We start from the raw sequence: 20,579 nt of genomic DNA, 5'->3' as shown, positions 1-20,579 counted from the left end.
GATCAATAGATGTGTCAGGCTTTCCCATGAAACGATCTCATTCACTTTACAAACATACATGAACTGAGTTGAATAATGGAGCTGTTTCATTCAAAACGCTGATATGAATGTAAATGCATGTAATAACTACTGATCTGCAGACAAGTAGTGAATGGACTCGCTACAGTCCTTTTATGTAACCAGAACCATATCCTGTAAATCTGTCATATCACTCAAAAACCCAACAGGGGGAGGTGCCCCGGGCACTTTTGTTCAAAAAAGAACATAGTATGTTTTTTTGGCTGAAGGAAAAAAACTTGTTTAAAAAGCTGCAGGACAGAGTTGTTTGGACGTTGTGGTAGTTTTCTTCTCGCGCAACCGGTGAGTTCTCATGTTGATTTCTAATAGGCTACATAAATGAGAGCAGGTGTTTAAAGTTTTGCCTAAACGTGGTATGTGTGCTGGTCAGTGGGCGCATGTGAATTCAATAGTTTTTTTTTTTTTTTTTTGCATTGCCTGGAGTCGTGCAAGGTGTTAGTTATTTCAGATTGCGCTGCTTTGGTTTTTAGTTCGTGAAAGCATCGATGGTTTTAAATGAATCTTTGAATTGAACGAATCGTACTCGTGTGTAGGCTACTGCACTCGCTCGTAGGCTATCTTTCGTTTGCCGCAGCCTTTCCTTTTCAACCGCTTTCCTGTTTTGTTTCAAAAGAATGACTTTAGCATGAACTAATGCATTCTTTACGACTGTGGTGGTTAGTGGAACGTTTGGACAAAACTACTGAACGAACGTCACGTGAATCAGTCATAAGCGAGGAAACGAAGGAAGAATTATGTGCAAATGTAGGCTAACTAGCCTACTGTACAGTTGAATTCTCTGTTGTGTTTGTGGGGAAAACACTAAACACACTTAGGGTCCTATCTTGCACCCAGCGCAATTGACTTAGTACACCGACGCATGTTTCATTCCTATTTTGCATCCGGACTTTTCCCTCGGCAGACGCACGTCGGTAAATTAGGAAATTAACTTCCGCTCCGGTTCAGCGAAAAGAGGAGGCGTGTTCCGGCGCAAACGTTCCCTGGTGCTATTTTCCAGTTCCAGAAAACAATTCCCAGACATCCCAAGTCTCCCGGAAGTTTCGGGAGTCTCACGCATATTGATAGCGGCTCCATGATGCCCGCAAATCAGTTAAAATCTCCCGGAAGCAAGAGCGCGCAAGCGTAGCGCGCGCACGGCAGAGAGAGGGAGCGAGAGACCTTGCGTGTGTGTGCTAGTGTACCTCGGGATTTTATCTCTACTCTCGAACCGAATTAATCATTATTTGGGTGGGTTTCTCCCATTCCCAATGTCACTTCTCTGTCTTCTACTTGCCCTGATGAGAATGTCGGTCTCCTCGGCTGTGAACAGCTCCTGGCCTGCGCCTGGCAAATCCACCGTTATAATAGCAATCCGCCATGGAACAAGCGCACCTGCTTTTAAAGGGAATGTGAGATGACGCTCTGATTGGTTTATTGGAAACCACACATGAGTAATGTAGCTACTTCAGACCAACCCATTTGTGCACATGCTACATTGATTATGGCCAAGCATGTCCCCTTAAAATAGCATATGAATAACATGCGCAACACGCCACTGACTTTAGACTAGGTTTTTCCTGGTCAATGGCGGAATTGTTTTCTAAACCTGCAAAATAGCAGCAGGGAACTTTTGCGCCGTAACATGCCTCCTCATTTCGCTGATCCGCCCCCGGGAGCACAAGTTCATTCCCTAATTTACCGATGTGCGTCTGTGGAGGGAAAAGTCCGCTGTGCGCGGGTGCAAAATATGAATGATACATGCGTCGGTGTACAAAGTCAATTGCGCTGGGTGCAAGATAGGGCCCTTTGATTCGATTGTTTTAAACTCACTCATAACACTCAAAAACACTTGCTGCCACCAACTGGTGTAACTAAGTAACCAACACGAATCGGGTTGATTTATTTAAGTGAACAAAATGGAATTAAACTTTTTAGCGAAAATCAAGAGATTGTATTCACTGGAATTGATCAAAATCCCCACCAATGCGCTGTTCAAAATATCTAGCTAGCTGTAACAGATATGTAAAGTTGCAAACCTTTTAATACCACATTTAAACTGTAAAACGGAAGAAGTGAATAGGGAAGAGGTGACAGTGTTCTTATTATAGTGTTTAAAAAAAATTATGATTGATGGTTGGAAAATGGTTGTTTCCAGAGGCATCTGGTACTTTTCAGAAACAAGCAAGCACAGATGATTGCTATGCTATCAATGGCAAAAAGTGTACTTTATTATTTTGTTTGCCTATAATGTTATTATTTAGGTGTCTATAATGTTCTTCCAAAGCAGCTGCCCAACTATCAAGTCTACTACTCAACTTGACCAAGCTGTATATTTGCACAGTTTTAAACATGCTAAAGGTAAAAGACGAAATTATAAACTAAAGATCTGCTAAAGACATGCTTTAACTCCCTTGGCTGTTTGCTCCTATTGGGCACACTGAATACATCAAAAAGTACTTTGAAATATTACTCCATATCTCTAGTTAAATACCCTTTGGCCTTTTGAAAACATGAACTTTCACTCACACACTGCAGTATGCATGTACAACAGCATGTACTGTTGTGGGAGTGAACAAAAGGACTTGTGACTTATTTTGCAACTTAACCATGATTTAGCATGTCACATTTTCATGAGTCTGTTTTCTGAGAGAAAAAATAATAAAACTGGGCAGACTTCCAGTCAAGGTTAAAAAAAAAAATCTTACGGAAAATCTTCCAGGCCAAAGTGTCATCTGCCATGGGATACCAATCCTTTACTCTCATCATCAAAAGTAAAATAAAAAATAGGGAATTTAACTCATCATCAAAAGTAAAAATAAAATAAAAAAAGGAATTTATTGCATTTTATTGCAGTTAGTATAAGCTGGGATATAGGCTACTTTCTGCTTGGGTATTATTTTCATATTATAGTGAAAAGGTATTTAATTTTGTAATGCTATTTATTTATTCATTCATTTATTTATTACATGTATTCAGTAGAACAGAGCAACAGGAGAGCGTGGCACAAGCAACAGCAAGGTCATGGGTACAATTCCCAGGTAATGCATGAACTGATAAATATATACCTTTAATACAAGTCACTTTGAATAAAAGCTTCTGCCAAATGTACAAATGTAAATGTTAAGTAGAAATACTTTAATTTGATAGAACTGGGGCAGAGATGAAGATGAAGGAGTTCTGAATCTGATACTGTCCCACAGTTGTAAAGTTGAATGGTAGCTCATTAACTAGACCTCTGCATGGAAATGCTCTTTTCACCTTTAAAGACTGAATGACCCTTCACTCACATACTATAGTATTTATGTGTCTTGTCATGCACTTTGAGGTTGAAAGAGAGTAAGCTGTGCTTGTACTTCTTTGACTTATCTTACACTCAACAAAGTGGTTCTGGTAATGTTTTGTAGTCTACATTTTCATGGGTAAGAACATGTTTCTTGGTATGGAACAGCATATGGATCAAAGGAGCAATAACTCCTAATGTTGACCAGACTTATTCTTTGACTGTCAAATATGAAATGGTTAAGTCTTTCTTTAAATTGTTTGTACAAATATAATGTGACATACTCAAGTCTTTCAGTGGATCACTCTTGTTCCCTTGCTTTACCACAGGTGCCATGAACAAACAGATTTTTCAGTCATGTGGCCAAATCTGGATAGTCCTTCTACTGGCGACTGTCCCAGTTGTTCAGAGCGGGAGGGTTCTTGTCTTTCCTGTGGATGGCAGTCACTGGGTCAACATGAACATCTTGATTGAAGCACTTCATGCCAAGGGTCACAATGTTACAGTCATTCGGACGTCAGACAGCTGGTACATCAAAGAATTCTCTCCTCACTACACATCAATTCCCATAAGTTCCCCTGGAGGATTTGATGAAGAATTCTTCGAGACGTTTGCATTCAGACTCATGAAAATTCAGAGGGAAGGTTCCACCTGGGCTCGTCTGAAGGTGGAGATAGAGATGTGGGCAAGTTCTTTTGAGATGACGAAAATAGAAAGTGAGATGATAAACAGTATGATGGAAGACCAGCAGCTAATGCAGTCCTTTATGGATGCCAAGTATGATTTGCTCCTTACAGATCCACTCTTGTTTGGAGGGGTCCTTTTGGGCCATTTCCTGAAACTGCCCATTGTCTACAATGTCCGTTGGACAATGTATAGTGAAGGTCATTTTGCAATAGCTCCTTCTCCACTTTCTTATATTCCTTTTCCAATGGTGGAGTTATCAGACCGCATGAGCTTTTTTCAAAGAGTGAAGAATGTAGTAATGTACACTGTAGCTGAAGCACAAGGCGCTTTCCTGTTTGCGCCACATTATAATGCACTTTGTGAACGGTTCATTGGCCCAGGAGTGTCCTTCCTTACCTTAGTTCAGGGTGCTGATCTGTGGCTCCATAGAGTTGATTTTATCTTTGAATTCCCGCGTCCTACTATGCCAAACATCGTTTACATGGGAGGTTTTCAGTGCAAGCCATCAAAGCCTCTTCCACAAGATCTGGAGGACTTTGTGCAGAGCTCTGGGGAGCATGGTGTCATCATCATGTCTCTGGGCACTCTCATTGGTCAGCTTCCTGATGATGTGGCAGAGGCAGTTGCTGAAGCTTTTGCAGAACTTCCACAGAAGATCATCTGGAGGTACAAAGGAAAGAGACCATCCGCACTAGGGAACAACACCTTAATGATGGACTGGATGCCTCAGAATGATCTTCTGGGTCATCCTAAGACCAGAGCCTTTGTGGCACATGGAGGGACCAATGGAATTCAAGAAGCCATCTACCACGGCGTACCAATCATTGGATTTGGGCTGATTTTTGACCAGCCTGATAATCTTTCTAAAATGAGAGTAAAGGGTGTAGCCAAGAATGTAGACTTTGCCACAGTGGATAAGGACTCCTTCCTTAAAACTGTCAAAGAGGTCCTTTATGAGCCCTCTTATCGGGAGAACATGCAGAGGCTCTCAAGGCTTCACAAGGACGTCCCAGTGAAGCCTCTGGACAACGCCATCTTCTGGATTGAGTTTGTTATGAGGCACAAAGGTGCCGCTCACCTGCGCACAGACTCTTACAAAATGCCCTGGTACTCTTATCACTCTGTTGATGTCATTCTGTTCCTGCTTTCTGCTGTGTCACTCATAATCCTGATTATATATGCGGTTATCAAGTATTTCTGCTGCAGAATATGCATGAGAAAAACAAAAAACAAAAGTGAATGACTTGACTTTTTTATTTTTACTCAGATATTAAGCAACTTCAGGTCAGACATTACCAGTATATTAACGACCAAAGCTTTCAATCATTATGATATTCATTTCAAATGGTGATCTATAGATGTTGATTTATTGGTTTGTGCACGTTTCTAGTTGTGTTATTGTTTTAGAACCTATTCTATATTTCATATATGAATGATGTCAGCTCTATCATGCTTTCTATTTCTATAAACTCATGTTTGATTTTATTATCATTTAAGTTGTCCTTTTCTTTTACTTTGTTATTATTTCACCATCTCCATGCATTTGATTGTAATGTTGTTTGTTAGTGTTTCTGTTTCATATTTATGTGCTGAACAAATGAATTAAACTTTCGGATTGAAAGATAAAATTTGGACAATCATATATAATGTATATAAACAAAACTTTTAAAAACTGTACATAATTGTTTCTTAGTCACTAGTCAGATGTTTTAATGCCTTGCGTCCATTTAGCAGGTGAGTAGCAAGTAATATTATGACCCCTGACTGAGTGCTGACTTGGGTCCACCCATATCTGTTAAATGGCAACGTGAAGTTTAGGCTATAAGATATTGAAGTTTATGATGTGGACAGGAAAACACCACTCACATATTTATCCTCAGAACGATCTCAAAGTAAAAAGAGGTGCTAAAGTCTGATTTTGTGGTGGCTGTGCTTTAAAATTTACAGTTGAATGATTTACAGTTGAAAACATTGGTTAGAAATTTAGAAAAGCATTCAAATATAATCAGTTACATTAATTTAATAAAGTAATTGAAATAGTTACACTACTTAGATTACATTTTAAATAGGGTAACTTGTAATCTGTAACCTATTACATTTTCAAAGTAACCTTCCCAACACTGCTAACTGTATTTACAACACAAAACATACAGCATGACCAGCTTTATTCATTTATCGAAGAATGACTCTTATGAGCCGATTCTTTATAGTGAATCAAAACATAAAGCACTGTATCCCTCTTTCTGAACAAATGCCTGTTATGAGTCGGTTTAGTGAATCAAATGCTGAGTTCATAACCGGATACTAGCAAACTCTTACTATTTTTACCATATCGTTATATGACAGGAATTCAGCAAAACACAGCGCCACAGTCGATTCTTCTTATGCTCTATGAGTCGATTCTTTTAGTCAGTCAATAACATACATTGTGTGACTGACCAATGTATTCCAGATGAGTCTCACACAAATGACTCCTTGGAGCCATTTCTTCTAAGTGAATCACACAGATACAGTTTGCGACTTAGACTACTGTGTTATGTTGTACTCAATACACATTAAGTTTAAATAGGTTACTGTATTATCTTTGAATGACAGTATTAACTTAAAACCTATGAGGTATGAATTTTGTCAGCATGCAGATATTTTATAAAAAAAATGATCGACTGAAATAATTCACATTTTGTGATTTAGTTTGATAAATAAAAAAAGATTAAAAATGTTTTTTATGTAATACTATATAGCAACAATTAAATGCATATTGCTGTGCATATTAGGTGTGCACAAAGTACTTCGAGCGAGCAGAGACACCGGAGAGCGGTTGTATCAAGCACACACTTCTAGAATGTCCTCACTCTTAAGAAGCTTTGAGTAGTTCAAGTCATTTTGCTGAATCAGTTTGATTCAATTTCATATGGGGCATTTTACATGTTCTTTTTTCTGTACTGAAAATAAAATACTATTTTTTTGTTACAGTAAGTGCTGTTGTTTTCCATTAGGCTATATTTTCGATCTCTTGAATGTCTTTGTGCCAAAGACATTCTGGTGTTTCTTGTCAAATGCACTAAATGTAGTAGAAAATCAGTATTGGTCATTTCAGTATAGCTTCAGTGAACTTAGTCAGTACTAAGATAAAATTACAAGTACAATTTTAAATGGTAGCTTATTAACTTGGGCTGTGCAGGTAAATGCCCTTTGCCCTGTTAAAGACTGTTAAAAGACTGTATCAGCATGCACAACGAGACCAAAACAGAGTAAATGTTTGTAGTGTTGTTAGTTAAGCTACATTCCAGGCCGATCTGCTAAATATTCATAGGTAAGAATATATTTTTTTATAATGAACAGCATAGAGATCACAAGGAACAATAGTACTTAATATTACAAGTAGATATGTTTGCTTTTTCCACACCAATTAGAAAAATGAGAACGTTTGAAATTTTCATTTGACATTTGCCTTGTGAAAGCTGTTTTTTTTGTTCATATGGGTGATTTTTTTTCCCCTTTATTACAGGTTTGAATGACATCTAGTTAACAAACCAAGTGAGTATATGTTATTGGTTACCAGAACTAAATGTTGTGTCTTGACAAAAAATTCAATATTGCTTCTTTTTTTTTTCTTTGATTCTATAAGACAATCATCTTAAGGCTGGAATACACTACATGATTTAAAACCTGAACAGATTTTGAAAACCCTGCATCATACTTGCATCATACACTAAACAACGGAGTATTATACACAGAGACTTTCAAAATGTTCTGAACAGCAAGGCTTGTGTTTTCAATGAGAACGGCACATTTTTTATAACGTCAGCAGCGTGACGAGACGCTGAGCGTCTATTTCACGCTGAGCGCTCGCCATTTTTTTCTGGTCGCAGAGTTGAAGAATGTTCAACTTTGGGTGAAACGCAGGCTCATCATTGTCTCTTTTTACCCAGCCGTCCAAGCAAAGTGAAGGAAGGGCGGGACAAATCCCACATCAACCAACCATCACATCCTCTTTGTATTACGGCAACAGACGACAACAAGAAGCACAACAACGGAACAAAATCATTGAAAACAAGAGCCAGAGCAAGTACTTTATATTCTATTGACATTTTTATATTAAGAAAACACTACTAGTGATACTAATACTAGCAACACTTTCGATATTCCGTATCAGCACATATAGCGTCTTAAAGGGGTCATATAATGGTACATGCACTTTTACAAGTTGATTGTACTGAAATGTGTGTTGGGAGTGCCTGTACACAACCATCATATGATAAAAATCCATCCAGTGTTTTTTTTTTTAAATCTCCTAATATGTTTTCCCCTGTCTCAAATCGAGCCGTCTGACTGTGTGACGTCACACGGTCGGACGCCCCTCCCACGATTGTTAATTGACAGCAGCGTTTCAACACAGACCCGCCCTGAGCGAGCTGTCATCATAGTCCGCCATTGTTGATACACTGGAGCAGAATGGCGTCTACGCGATTGTGGTGTTCTGCTCTTGGGTGCAATAAAGAACACAACAGTCATTTTGATGTTCCCAAATCCAAACCGCTGAAGACGCAGTGGCTGAGTTTTGTTTTCGAAGGGAATTCCCCACGATCAACGTCAATGCTTTCATGTTTGCGCGAATCATTTCACACACCAGACTGCTTTATAAACGAGAACATTGAAAAAGGTATTAGCTCCTGTCTGAGTATGTGTTGTTTATGTGCCTAATGCCTGTCATAGTCTCACAGACTGGTTATTTTTTAAACAGATCAGTAAAATTTTAGTGCTTCAGCCCTGACAGTTGTACCTAACAACACTGCATAGATAACGTTACTCATCACGGACAAGCCTACATTTACCGAAAAAAAGTTTTTCATGACTATTAGCTGTAACATCAATCTGTCAATGAACTAACATATACATCAGTAAACACATACCTGTAGCGTTCATATCTCCCTACTCTACCCTGCCAGTGCACACAAAGATAGATCAAAGTGACGTTACGTTAACCAACCATTCAGAAACGTCATGTTCGAGCCTTAATTGTCGAACTTCTTCGGGGCCGTCATCTTGTTCCGGGTCCGACTCCGGTTCAAATTGATACGGTTGCACAAATGTGTCCTCAGAGACTCCCGCTGCCATTCTTTCTCCAAAATATACCCTCAACTGTTGTCAAGGCAACACTCCACATGTGTTGTGTCAAAACGCCCCACAGAAACAGAGGGGCGGGGAGCAAAGCTCATTATCATTTAAGGACACATACACTTAAATGGTGTGCTGAAAACAGAGCTGTTTTTGACCAGGTAAAATTAGTGTTTTCTTACAATACTAATGAGAATTTTTAATTAAAGTATATTACAAATTTTTTATGTAGACCCTAAAGAATCATATTAACAAAAATGGCATTATATGACCCCTTTAACTGAAAAAAGACACCGTGCCGAAGTGTTCTCAAGCGCCTGCAACAAGATGTTTTCAGTGGAACGCTGGCTTTTTCAGCTGTGGCTAAAACGCTTTGGTGGACTCACAACCTAAAAAACTCACACAGAAACATGCAGCTTGTCATAACAAATGAAAACAATGTGTGCTCTAAAATCGGCTAAAAAAATTCAAACATGTTTGATGTCTTCCTACTAAATAGAATCATAGTCTGAAAAAAAAAAAAATCTGTGCCCATACTACACGATTTTTTTCAAAAATCTGTCAGCTCCGAAGGCGTAAAATCTGCAGACTGGCTCTGACTTTCGGTAACTAGTGTTGACGCGTCTAGACTACAAATAGTAGCAAAAAAATGCAAAAGTTGTGTAGTGGCTTGGCTCCTTTCAGTGCAGTTGCCCTGCCGCAAAGTTTGCTAGCATTTCACTTTACAATCTGTTAAAAAATTTCACATTTTCAGATGCAATGTGGAATGAACAATTTACACTTCACTAATATAACAACTTGACATGTTCAACTGGTTCCAAAAGTCTGTCAGAACATTATTGTTACTCTGTTGCTTTACAGCAGGTGCCATGAACAGACAGATTTTTCAGATATGTGGTCAAATCACATTAACCCTCCTGCTGACGACTGTCCCAGTTGTTCAGAGCGGGAAGGTTCTTGTCTTTCCTGTGGATGGCAGTCACTGGGTCAACATGAACATCTTAATTGAAGCACTTCATGCCAAAGGTCACAATGTTACAGTCGTTCGGATGGCAGACAGCTGGTACATCAAAGAATTCTCTCCTCACTACTCATCAATCAATCTCAAATCTGAAGGAGGATTTGGTGAAGAATTCCTGGATATGTTTGTATCCAGACTTATGGAGATTCATAGGAAGGGTTCCACATGGGCTCGTCTGAAGCTGGAGATAGAGATGTGGGAAAGTTCTTTGAAGATGATGAAAACAGAAAGTGAGATGATAGTCAACATGTTTGAAGACCAGCAGCTGATGCAGTCCTTAAAAGAAGCCAAATATGATTTGATTCTTACAGATCCCGTCATGTTTGGAGGGGTCATATTGGGTCATTATCTCAAACTGCCCATTGTCTACAATGTCCGTTGGACAGTTTACAGTGAGGCTCATTTTGCAATAGCTCCTTCTCCACTTTCTTATATTCCTTTACCAATGCTGGAGTTATCAGACCGCATGAGTTTTTTGGAAAGAGTGAAGAATGTAGTAATGTACATCATAACTGAAGCACAAGTTGCTTTCATGATTGCTCCAACTTATAATCCACTTTGTGAACGCTTTATTGGTCCCCGCGTATCTTTCTTTTCTTTAATTCAGGGTGCTGATCTGTGGCTCCATAGAGTTGATTTTATCTTTGAATTCCCGCGTCCCACTATGCCAAACATCGTCTACATGGGAGGTTTTCAGTGCAAGCCATCAAAGCCTCTTCCACAAGATCTGGAGGACTTTGTGCAGAGCTCTGGGGAGCATGGTGTCATCATCATGTCTCTGGGCACTCTCATTGGTCAGCTTCCTGATGATGTGGCAGAGGCAGTTGCTGAAGCTTTTGCAGAACTTCCACAGAAGATCATCTGGAGGTACAAAGGAAAGAGACCATCCGCACTAGGGAACAACACCTTAATGATGGACTGGATGCCTCAGAATGATCTTCTGGGTCATCCTAAGACCAGAGCCTTTGTGGCACATGGAGGAACCAATGGAATTCAAGAAGCCATCTACCACGGGGTACCAATCATTGGATTTGGGCTGATTTTTGACCAGCCTGATAATCTTTCTAAGATGAGAGTAAAGGGTGTAGCCAAGAATGTAGACTTTGCCACAGTGGATAAGGACTCCTTCCTTAAAACTGTCAAAGAGGTCCTTTATGAGCCCTCTTATCGGGAGAACATGCAGAGGCTCTCAAGGCTTCACAAGGACGTCCCAGTGAAGCCTCTGGACAACGCCATCTTCTGGATTGAGTTTGTTATGAGGCACAAAGGTGCCGCTCACCTGCGCACAGACTCTTACAAAATGCCCTGGTACTCTTATCACTCTGTTGATGTCATTCTGTTCCTGCTTTCTGCTGTGTCACTCATAATCCTGACTATATATGCGGTTATCAAGTATTTCTGCTGCAGAATATGCATGAGAAAAACAAAAAGCAAAAGTGAATGATTTTTAATGAAATTGACACAATGTGTTTTTACTAAAAGACCTGAGTCTCAGTAGCTGTATTGCTTCTGTTAGACTATATTCAAACCTGTTTTCAGTAAATAATCAGTTTGATCTCTTAATTAAAATTACATTTTATATGGTGATTTTATAAATTTGTATTAATTCTAATCATATTTTTATGCATTACGCTATAATCTTTACTCACTATAGCTACAAATCTTGTACAAATATGTCATTGTATGCAGTGTATCACCACATTCAGTGGTCAGATATTTCCTAATATTCACCATCTTGTGTCTCAGTTAAACCAGGATATATTTTTTAGGGTTATTTGATGAATAGAAAGTTCAAAAGAACAATTTATTTGAAATAGAAATCTTTGTAACATTATAAATGTTTTTACTGTCACTTTTGATCAATTAAATGCATCCTTGCTGAATAAAAGCATTAATTTCTTAAAATAAAAAATAAAAGTTCTGACCTACTTGAACAATTTATAGATTCCAATTATAGTGCAGTGTATTAATTAATAATATATCCATCCATCCATCCATCCATCCATCTTCTACCGCTTATCCGGGGCCGGGTCGCGGGGGCAGCAGTCTAAGCAGGGATGCCCAGACTTCCCTCTCCCCAGACACTTCCTCCAGCTCTTCCGGGGGGACATGCCTGGAACACCTTCCCGGGAAGGCGTCCAGGAGGCATCCGGAAAAGATGCCCGAGCCACCTCAACTGACCCCTCTCGATGTGGAGGAGCAGCGGCTCTACTCTGAGCTCCTCCCGAGTGACCGAGCTTCTCACGCTATCTCTAAGGGATCGCCCAGCCACCCTGCGGAGAAAGCTCATTTCGGCCGCTTGTATCCGGGATCTTGTCCTTTCGGTCATGACCCACAGCTCATGACCATAGGTGAGAGTAGGAACGTAGATTGACTGGTAAATCGAGAGCTTCGCCTTGCGGCTCAGCTCCTTCTTCACCACGACAGAACGGTACAGGGACCGCATTACTGCAGAAGCTGCACCGATCCACCTGTCAATCTCCCGTTCCATCCTTCCCTCACTCGTGAACAAGACCCCAAGATACTTGAACTCCTCCACTTGAGGCAGGAACTCTCCACCAACCTGAAGCGGGCAAACCACCCTTTTCCGACTGAGAACCATGGCCTCGGATTTGGAGGTGCTGATTTTCATCCCAGCCGCTTCACACTCGGCTGCAAACCATCCCAGTGCATGCTGGAGGTCCTGGTTTGATGAGGCCAACACGACAACATCATCCGCAAAGAGCAGAGATGAAATCGTGTGGTCCCCAAACCTTACCCCCTCCGGCCCCTGGCTGTGCCTAGAAATTCTGTCCATAAAAATTATGAACAGAACCGGCGACAAAGGGCAGCCCTGCCGGAGTCCAACACGCACCGGGAACAAGTCTGACTTACTGCTGGCAATACGAACCAAGCTCCTGCTCCGGTCGTACAGGGACCGGATAGCCCTTAGCAAAGGGCCCCGGACCCCATACTCCCGGAGCACCCTCCACAGGCCGCCGCGAGGGACACAGTCGAATGCTTTCTCCAAATCCACAAAGCACATGTGGATTGGTTGGGCAAGCTCCCATGAGCCCTCCAGCACCCTGTAGAGGGTATAGAGCTGGTCCAGTGTTCCACGACCGGGACGAAAACCACACTCTTCCTCCTGAATCCGAGGTTCTACTATTGGCCAGATTCTCCTCTCCAGTACCCTGGCATAGACTTTCCCAGGGAGGCTGAGAAGTGTGATCCCCCTATAGTTGGAGCACACCCTCCGATCCCCCTTCTTGAAAAGAGGGACCACCACCCCGGTCTGCCAGTCCAAAGGTACTGTCCCTGACCGCCACGCGATGTTGCAGAGGCGTGTCAGCCAAGACAGCCCTACAACATCCAGAAACTTGAGGTACTTGCCACCGAGGACTTTCTTGACTACCTCGGTGACTTCAGCTTGGGTGACGGACGAGTCCGCCTCCGAGCCCTCAGCGTCTGCTTCCTCAATGGAAGACATGACGGCGGGATTGAGGAGATCCTCGAAGTATTCCTTCCACCATCCGTTGATATCCCCAGTCGAGGTCAACAGCTACCCACCTCCACTGTAAACAGCGTTGGTAGGGCACTGCTTCCCCCTCCTGAGGCGCCGGACGGTTTGCCAGAATCTCTTCGAGGCCGACCGATAGTCCTTCTCCATGGCCTCACCTAACTCCTCCCAGGCCCGAGTTTTTGCCTCCACAACCACCAGGGCTGTAGTCCGCTTGGCCCGTCGGTACCCATGAGCTGCCTCAGGAGTCCCACAAGCCAGCCAGGCCCGATAGGACTCCTTCTTCAGCTTGACGGCATCCCTTACTTCCGGTGTCCACCACCGGGTTCGGGATTGCCGCCTCGACAGGCACCGGAGACCTTACGGCCACAGCTCCGAGTGGCCGCGTTGACAATGGAGGTGGAGAACATGGTCCACTCGGACTCAATATGTCCAGACTCCCTCGGGATCTGGTCGAAGCTCTGCCGGAGGTGGGAGTTGAAGATCTCTACTGATAGGAGATTCGGCCAAACATTCCCAACAGACCCTCACAGTACGTTTGGGTCTGCCGAGTCTGTCCAGCTTCCTCCCCCGCCATCGGATCCAACTCACCACCAGGTGGTGATCAGTTGACAGTTCTCTTCACCCGAGTGTCCAAGACATACGGCCGGAGGTCGGATGAAACGACCACAAAGTCGATCATCGACCTCCGGCCTAGGGTGTCCTGGTGCCATGTGCACTGATGGACACCCTTATGCTTGAACATGGTGTTCGTTATGGACAAGCTGTAACTAGCACAGAAGTCCAATAACAGAACACCACTCGGGTTCAGATCAGGGGGGCCGTTCCTCCCAATCACGCCCCTCCAGGTGTCACTGTCGCTGCCCACGTGGGCGTTGAAGTCCCCCAGTAGAACGACGGAGTCCCCAGTCGGAGCACTTTCCAGCACCCCTCCCAGAGACTCCAAGAAGGCCGGGTACTCTACACTGCCGTTCGGCCCGTAAGCACAAACGACAGTGAGAGACCTATCCCCGTCCCGAAGGCGTAGGGAAGCGACCCTCTCGTTCACCGGGGTGAACTCCAACACATGGCGGCTGAGCTGGGGGGCTATAAGCAAACCCACACCAGCCCGCCGCCTCTCACCATGGGCAACTCCAGAGTGGTGAAGAGTCCATCCTCTCTCGAGGAGTGTGGTTCCAGAGCCCAAGCCGTGCGTAGAGGTGATCCCAACTATCTCTAGTCGGAATCTCTGAACCTCACGCACAACCTCAGGCTCCTTCCCCGCCAGAGAGGTGACATTCCACGTCCCTAGAGCTAGATTCCGCGTCCAGGAATCGGGTTGTCTAGGCCCCCACCTTCGACTGCCGCCCGATCCACTTAGCACCGGCCCCTTACGGTCCCTCCTGCAGGTGGTGGGTCCACGGGAGGGTGGCCCCATGTCGCTCCTTCGGGCTGAGCCCGGCCGGACCCCATGGGGGGAGGCCCGACCACCAGGCGCTCGCATACGAGCCCCAACCCCGGGCCTGGCTCCAGGGTGGGGCCCCGGCTGCGCCATACCGGGCGACGTCACGGTCCTCGTTTTTTTTGGCATCATAAGGGTTTTTGAACCACTCTTAGTCTGACCCGTCGCCTAGGACCTGTTTGCCTTGGGAGACCCTACCAGGGGCATATAGCCCCAGACAACATAGCTCCTAGATTCATTCGGGTACTCAAACCCCTCCACCACGGTAAGGTGGCAGTTCAAGGAGGGGTAATAATATATTGTTCATTAAATTGGGTAGCCAGATCACAGAGCACAGTGCCTGTTGTCCCTTTCACATTATGTTGTGAGAGCAGAGTAAAAAGAAAAGGCCAACTACCCATAATCCAGCACTTGATAGAACAAAAAGAGCTCTTGTCACAAGAGTTCTTATTATATCAATGTCACTTTAAAAATTCAGAGCATTATTGTAAATTATAAAGCTTAAAAACAGAGCATGACAGGAAATTTACCCAGTCCATCAAAGTAACGGATAAGAACGATTTGCAGTGCAACCACTGGCTTAGCCAGATCTATGGTGTGTTTAGCAGTCTTATAAACAGACATGATTGCAGCAAAAAAGTTGTTATTAAAGTATTGTGTTTTTTTTATTATTATTTTTTAATCTGGACTCAACATTATGCTAAATTGTTAAAATTCTATATCTAAATAGTTGGGGATTTTATGGCTTTCGATTTTTGTTGCAACTTGACAAAATCTTTGTTTAAATAGATCACATGGCTGTGACTTTAGTTTTTCTTCTATTATTCTCATTGTGATAAATTTACTGACTGCAATATCCACTTCTTTGTTCTTACTGAATTACAAAAAGAAACATGACTTCTACAACTGTACAAGCACAGTAGTTAACTAACTAAGCAAGTTCAATTGAAGTGGACTCTTTGCAGCCTAGTATGTCATCGCTTACAGTAAAAATATATATAGAAGAATGCATTTTTATATAAGCAACAAAAATAAATATTAACACCCTCGGATACAAAATAATGTAATTTTAAAAAAGTATTATTATTGTGAAAATTGTGTAAAACATCTGGCCCAAAAAATAGGTGATAAATTAACTTCTTCTTTTTTCTTTTTTGTGGTACAGCTAAATTCTAGCTGTCCTTAAATTATGCACATATGCAACTAATTTAAAAATGTGCTTGTTCTCTTTTTTGCGACAGGAACTATGAATGGACAGGTTTTTCAGGTGCTTGGGCCAATCATGTTAACCCTCCTGCTGACGACTGTCCCAGTTGTTCAGAGCGGGAAGGTTCTTGTCTTTCCTGTGGATGGCAGTCACTGGGTCAACATGAACATCTTGATTGAAGCACTTCATGCCAAAGGTCACAATGTTACAGTCATTCGGATGTCAAACAGCTGGTACATCAAAGAATTCTCTCCTCACTACACATCACTAAATCTCAAGTCTGAAGGAGGATTTAGTGAAGAATTCCTGGATATGTTTGTATCCAGACTTATGGAGATTCATAGGAAGGGTTCCACATGGGCTCGTCTGAAGCTGGAGATAGAGATGTGGGAAAGTTCTTTGAAGATGATGAAAACAGAAAGTGAGATGATAGTCAACATGTTTGAAGACCAGCAGCTGATGCAGTCCTTAAAAGAAGCCAAATATGATTTGATTCTTACAGATCCAGCCATGTTTGGAGGGGTCATATTGGGTCATTATCTCAAACTGCCCATTGTCTTCAATGTCCGTTGGACATTGTATGGTGAAGGTCATTTTGCAATAGCTCCTTCTCCACTTTCTTATGTTCCTTTTCCAATGCTGGAGTTATCAGACCGCATGAGCTTTTTTCAAAGAGTGAAGAATGTAGTGATGTACATCATAACTGAAGCACAAGGCGCTTTCCTGTTTGCTCCAACTTTTAATGCACTTTGTGAACGGTTCATTGGCCCAGGAACATCCTACTTTCCTTTAATTCAGGGCGCCGATCTGTGGCTCCATAGAGTTGATTTTATCTTTGAATTCCCGCGTCCCACTATGCCAAACATCGTCTACATGGGAGGTTTTCAGTGCAAGCCATCAAAACCTCTTCCACAAGATCTGGAGGACTTTGTGCAGAGCTCTGGGGAGCATGGTGTCATCATCATGTCTCTGGGCACTCTCATTGGTCAGCTTCCTGATGATGTGGCAGAGGCAGTTGCTGAAGCTTTTGCAGAACTTCCACAGAAGATCATCTGGAGGTACAAAGGAAAGAGACCATCCGCACTAGGGAACAACACCTTAATGATGGACTGGATGCCTCAGAATGATCTTCTGGGTCATCCTAAGACCAGAGCCTTTGTGGCACATGGAGGAACCAATGGAATTCAAGAAGCCATCTACCACGGGGTACCAATCATTGGATTTGGGCTGATTTTTGACCAGCCTGATAATCTTTCTAAAATGAGAGTAAAGGGTGTAGCCAAGAATGTAGACTTTGCCACAGTGGATAAGGACTCCTTCCTTAAAACTGTCATAGAGGTCCTTTATGAGCCCTCTTATCGGGAGAACATGCAGAGGCTCTCAAGGCTTCACAAGGACGTCCCAGTGAAGCCTCTGGACAACGCCATCTTCTGGATTGAGTTTGTTATGAGGCACAAAGGTGCCGCTCACCTGCGCACAGACTCTTACAAAATGCCCTGGTACTCTTATCACTCTGTTGATGTCATTCTGTTCCTGCTTTCTGCTGTGTCACTCATAATCCTGACTATATATGCGGTTATCAAGTATTTCTGCTGCAGAATATGCATGAGAAAAGCCAAAAACAAGCATGAATGACTTTACGTTTTTATTTTTACTCAGATATTAAGCAACTTAAGTCAGACATTTCCAGTATATTAACGACCAAAGCTTTCAATCATTATGATATTCATTTCAAATGGTGATCTACTGTAGATGTTGATTTATTGGTTTGTGCACATGTTTTTAGTTGTGTTCATTGTTTTAGAACCTATTCTATATTTAATTTCTGAATTATGTCAGCTCTATCTTGCTTTCTATTTCTATAAACTCACCTTTTCTTTTACTTTATGTTATTATTTCACCATCTCTATGCATTTGATTGTAATGTTGTTTGTTAGTGTTTCTGTTTCATATTTATGTGCTGAACAAATTAATTAAACTTTTGAATTGAAACAGAAAATTTGGACAATCATATACAGCGGGGGAAATAAGTATTGAACACGTCATAATTTTTCTCAGTAAATATATTTCCAAAGGTGCTATTGACATGAAATTTTCACCAGATGTTGGTAACAACCCAAGTAAGCCATACATACAAAGAAACAATCAAAAATAAGTTAAGAAATTAAGTTATGTGTAATAATGTGAAATAACACAGGGAAAAGTATTTAACACATGAAGAAAGGGAGGTGCAAAAAGGCATTGAAAGCCAAGACAACTGCTGAAAACTTACAGTAATTAAAAAGCAATCCAGCCCCCTGTCAGTGGAAATTAATAACAGCTGGTTCAGTCCCAAATGATGGCCTACAAAAAGGTCTCATTGCAAGGTGTCACACAAGACACATCTCATGATGGGTAAAAGCGAAGAGCTGTCTCAAGACCTTCGCAACCTAATTGTTGCAAAACATAATGATGGCATTGGTTATAGGTGTCATTCTAAGCTTCTGAATGGTCCAGTGAGCACTTTTGGGGCCATAATACGGAAGTGGAAAGACAATAATTTCACCATAAATTTGCCTCGACCAGTGCTCCTCGCAAGATTTCTGATAGAGGAGTGAAAAGAATAATCAGTTATACAATAATTGTTTCTTAGGGTGCTTTCACATCTGTAGTTCGAATAATTTGTTCCTGACCAAGGGTATAGCATTTTTCAGCCGTTTTGGTTCCTTTTCACACCACACCGATTGCTCTGGTCTGAATCAGCTGACGAGTAACACAAACCAAAATTCAGTCCACATCACTTCTCTTCTTCTTCTGGCGTTTTATGGCGGTTGGAAAACAAACAACAGATGTGTTCCCTCCACCTACTGGGCTGGAGAGTGGACCATTGATGGAATAGGAAGAACTAAATAAATAAATAAATAAATAAATGAAAAAAAAAAGATTACTTTCTAAATCCCATTAAACAGATATACCTTTCTTAAGTATCTCATGGATGCATTATATGTTTTATGATGATTCAAGCCATTATTCAGCAGTGTTTTATGTCTAAGATTTCCTATCCCCATTTCTCTTAATTCTTCCAACAGAAATACCCTCTCATGTTCATAAGCAGTAGGCTACAATATATTAGTACATGCTCTACTGTTTCTGCAGATCCACATAAACCACAATTCACAGACCCATGTTTGCTCATATAGAGAGAATAATTGAGAGCTGTGTGCCCAAGTCGAAGTATCCAAATTACTCATTGAACAGATGTGTCTTTGAACCAGGGGGGCAGTGTTTCGGAAAACATTGAAGCTTCCCCGGGCGCCGCCATTGATTAGCAGACCCCCACCTGCTATTAGCATTCCATTGACTCCCATTCATTTTGGCGTCACTTTGACAGCGAATGAATTTACATCTGAGGCGTTTAAAGACTCCATTTGTCCACTATTTATTTCTAAAGAAACACAAAAATGTATAAAAGGTTCCATTACCTTGTATCTTACGTTATGGCCCCGTAGATGCAGTTTTTGTAAAAATAGGCTAACGATTGCGTCATAACCACACGACTCTCTGTCGCACAGTAGAGAAATCACCGTATGGGCAGGAGGAGAAGCTCGTGGGCAATCGGGGGGACGTGGAGGCAAAATGACAAAGTAATTAATCAGAATACTTAGCAAAAGTTGCTCCTGCTCCTAGCTCATGGACACCTCCTACTCACACTCTCCGTCTCTGCAAGTTTCGGAAGGGAATGATTCAGATTTCTCTTGGCACAGCTACTAGAAGACAGACAGTTTGCTCACGTCACATCTACGTCGTCAAGCTCAGTTTGAGTCTGCGCAGTGCGGTCAGCCATCAGGAAGTGAGAGCTTCTAATTGACTTCACTTTTCTCCGTTGAAACCAATGGGGTCGCTGTGTCCAGTTTATATACTGTCTATGCTTTGAACGCATTTCTTAAAGGGGTCATATAATGGTATATGCACTTTTACAAGTTGATTGCACTGAAATGTCTGTTGGCAGTGCCTGTACACAACCATCCTATCATGATAAAAATCCATCCAGTGGTTTTGTTTTAATCCTTATATGTTTTCCCCTGTCTCAAATCAAGCCGTTCGATATTGTGACGTCACAATATCCAACGCCCCTCCCGCGATTGTTGAGTGACAGCCGTGTTTCAACACAAGACCCGCCCTGAGCAAGCTGTGACAGCTGTTGTCATAGTAGTCCGCCATTGTTGATATGCTGGATCAGAATGGTGTCTAAGCGATTGTGGTGTTCTGTTCTTAGATGTATTAAGGAAC

The 20,579-nt window shown here is 42.0% G+C and overlaps 3 protein-coding genes across 4 annotated transcripts; all 3 read left to right on the top strand.

Moving 5' to 3' along the window:
- The first annotated feature begins 205 nt into the window (after positions 1-205).
- LOC308687698 (UDP-glucuronosyltransferase 2C1-like) lies at positions 206-6,721 on the top strand. 2 transcript variants are annotated; one of them, XM_081360408.1, is made up of 3 exons: positions 236-360; positions 3,034-3,095; positions 3,667-5,700. In XM_081360408.1, the coding sequence occupies exon 3, from the start codon at positions 3,672-3,674 to the stop codon at positions 5,265-5,267; it is 1,596 nt and encodes a 531-aa protein (XP_081216534.1). In that variant the 5' UTR covers positions 236-360; positions 3,034-3,095; positions 3,667-3,671; the 3' UTR covers positions 5,268-5,700. The 2 variants fall into 2 exon arrangements, with proteins under 2 accessions (XP_081216533.1, XP_081216534.1); XM_081360407.1 differs by lacking the exon at positions 3,034-3,095 and having other exon boundaries at positions 206-360; positions 3,667-6,721.
- A 3,290-nt stretch (positions 6,722-10,011) lies between these two features.
- On the top strand, positions 10,012-11,607 carry LOC308687701 (UDP-glucuronosyltransferase 2C1-like; the record flags this gene model as incomplete). The annotated part of the gene is made up of 1 exon (XM_081360411.1): positions 10,012-11,607. One exon carries the CDS (start codon positions 10,012-10,014, stop codon positions 11,605-11,607), a length of 1,596 nt encoding a protein of 531 aa, XP_081216537.1.
- Positions 11,608-16,349: 4,742 nt separating this feature from the next.
- On the top strand, positions 16,350-18,293 carry LOC308687699 (UDP-glucuronosyltransferase 2C1-like; the record flags this gene model as incomplete). The annotated part of the gene is made up of 1 exon (XM_081360409.1): positions 16,350-18,293. The coding sequence occupies one exon, from the start codon at positions 16,350-16,352 to the stop codon at positions 17,943-17,945; it is 1,596 nt and encodes a 531-aa protein (XP_081216535.1). The 3' UTR covers positions 17,946-18,293.
- Between the last annotated feature and the right edge of the window lie 2,286 nt (positions 18,294-20,579).

Source organism: Scardinius erythrophthalmus (assembly GCF_964197995.2).
Source record: "Scardinius erythrophthalmus genome assembly, chromosome: 3".
Classification (NCBI taxonomy): Eukaryota; Metazoa; Chordata; class Actinopteri; order Cypriniformes; family Leuciscidae; genus Scardinius; species Scardinius erythrophthalmus.
Note: the sequence above shows the minus strand (reverse complement) of the source record. Positions and strands in the feature narration are given on the sequence as shown.

Bases quoted from the DNA above. Each gene is read 5' to 3' on its own strand.
- LOC308687698 (XM_081360407.1), top strand. From the start codon at position 3,672: ATGAACAAACAGATTTTTCAGTCATGTGGCCAAATCTGGATAGTCCTT.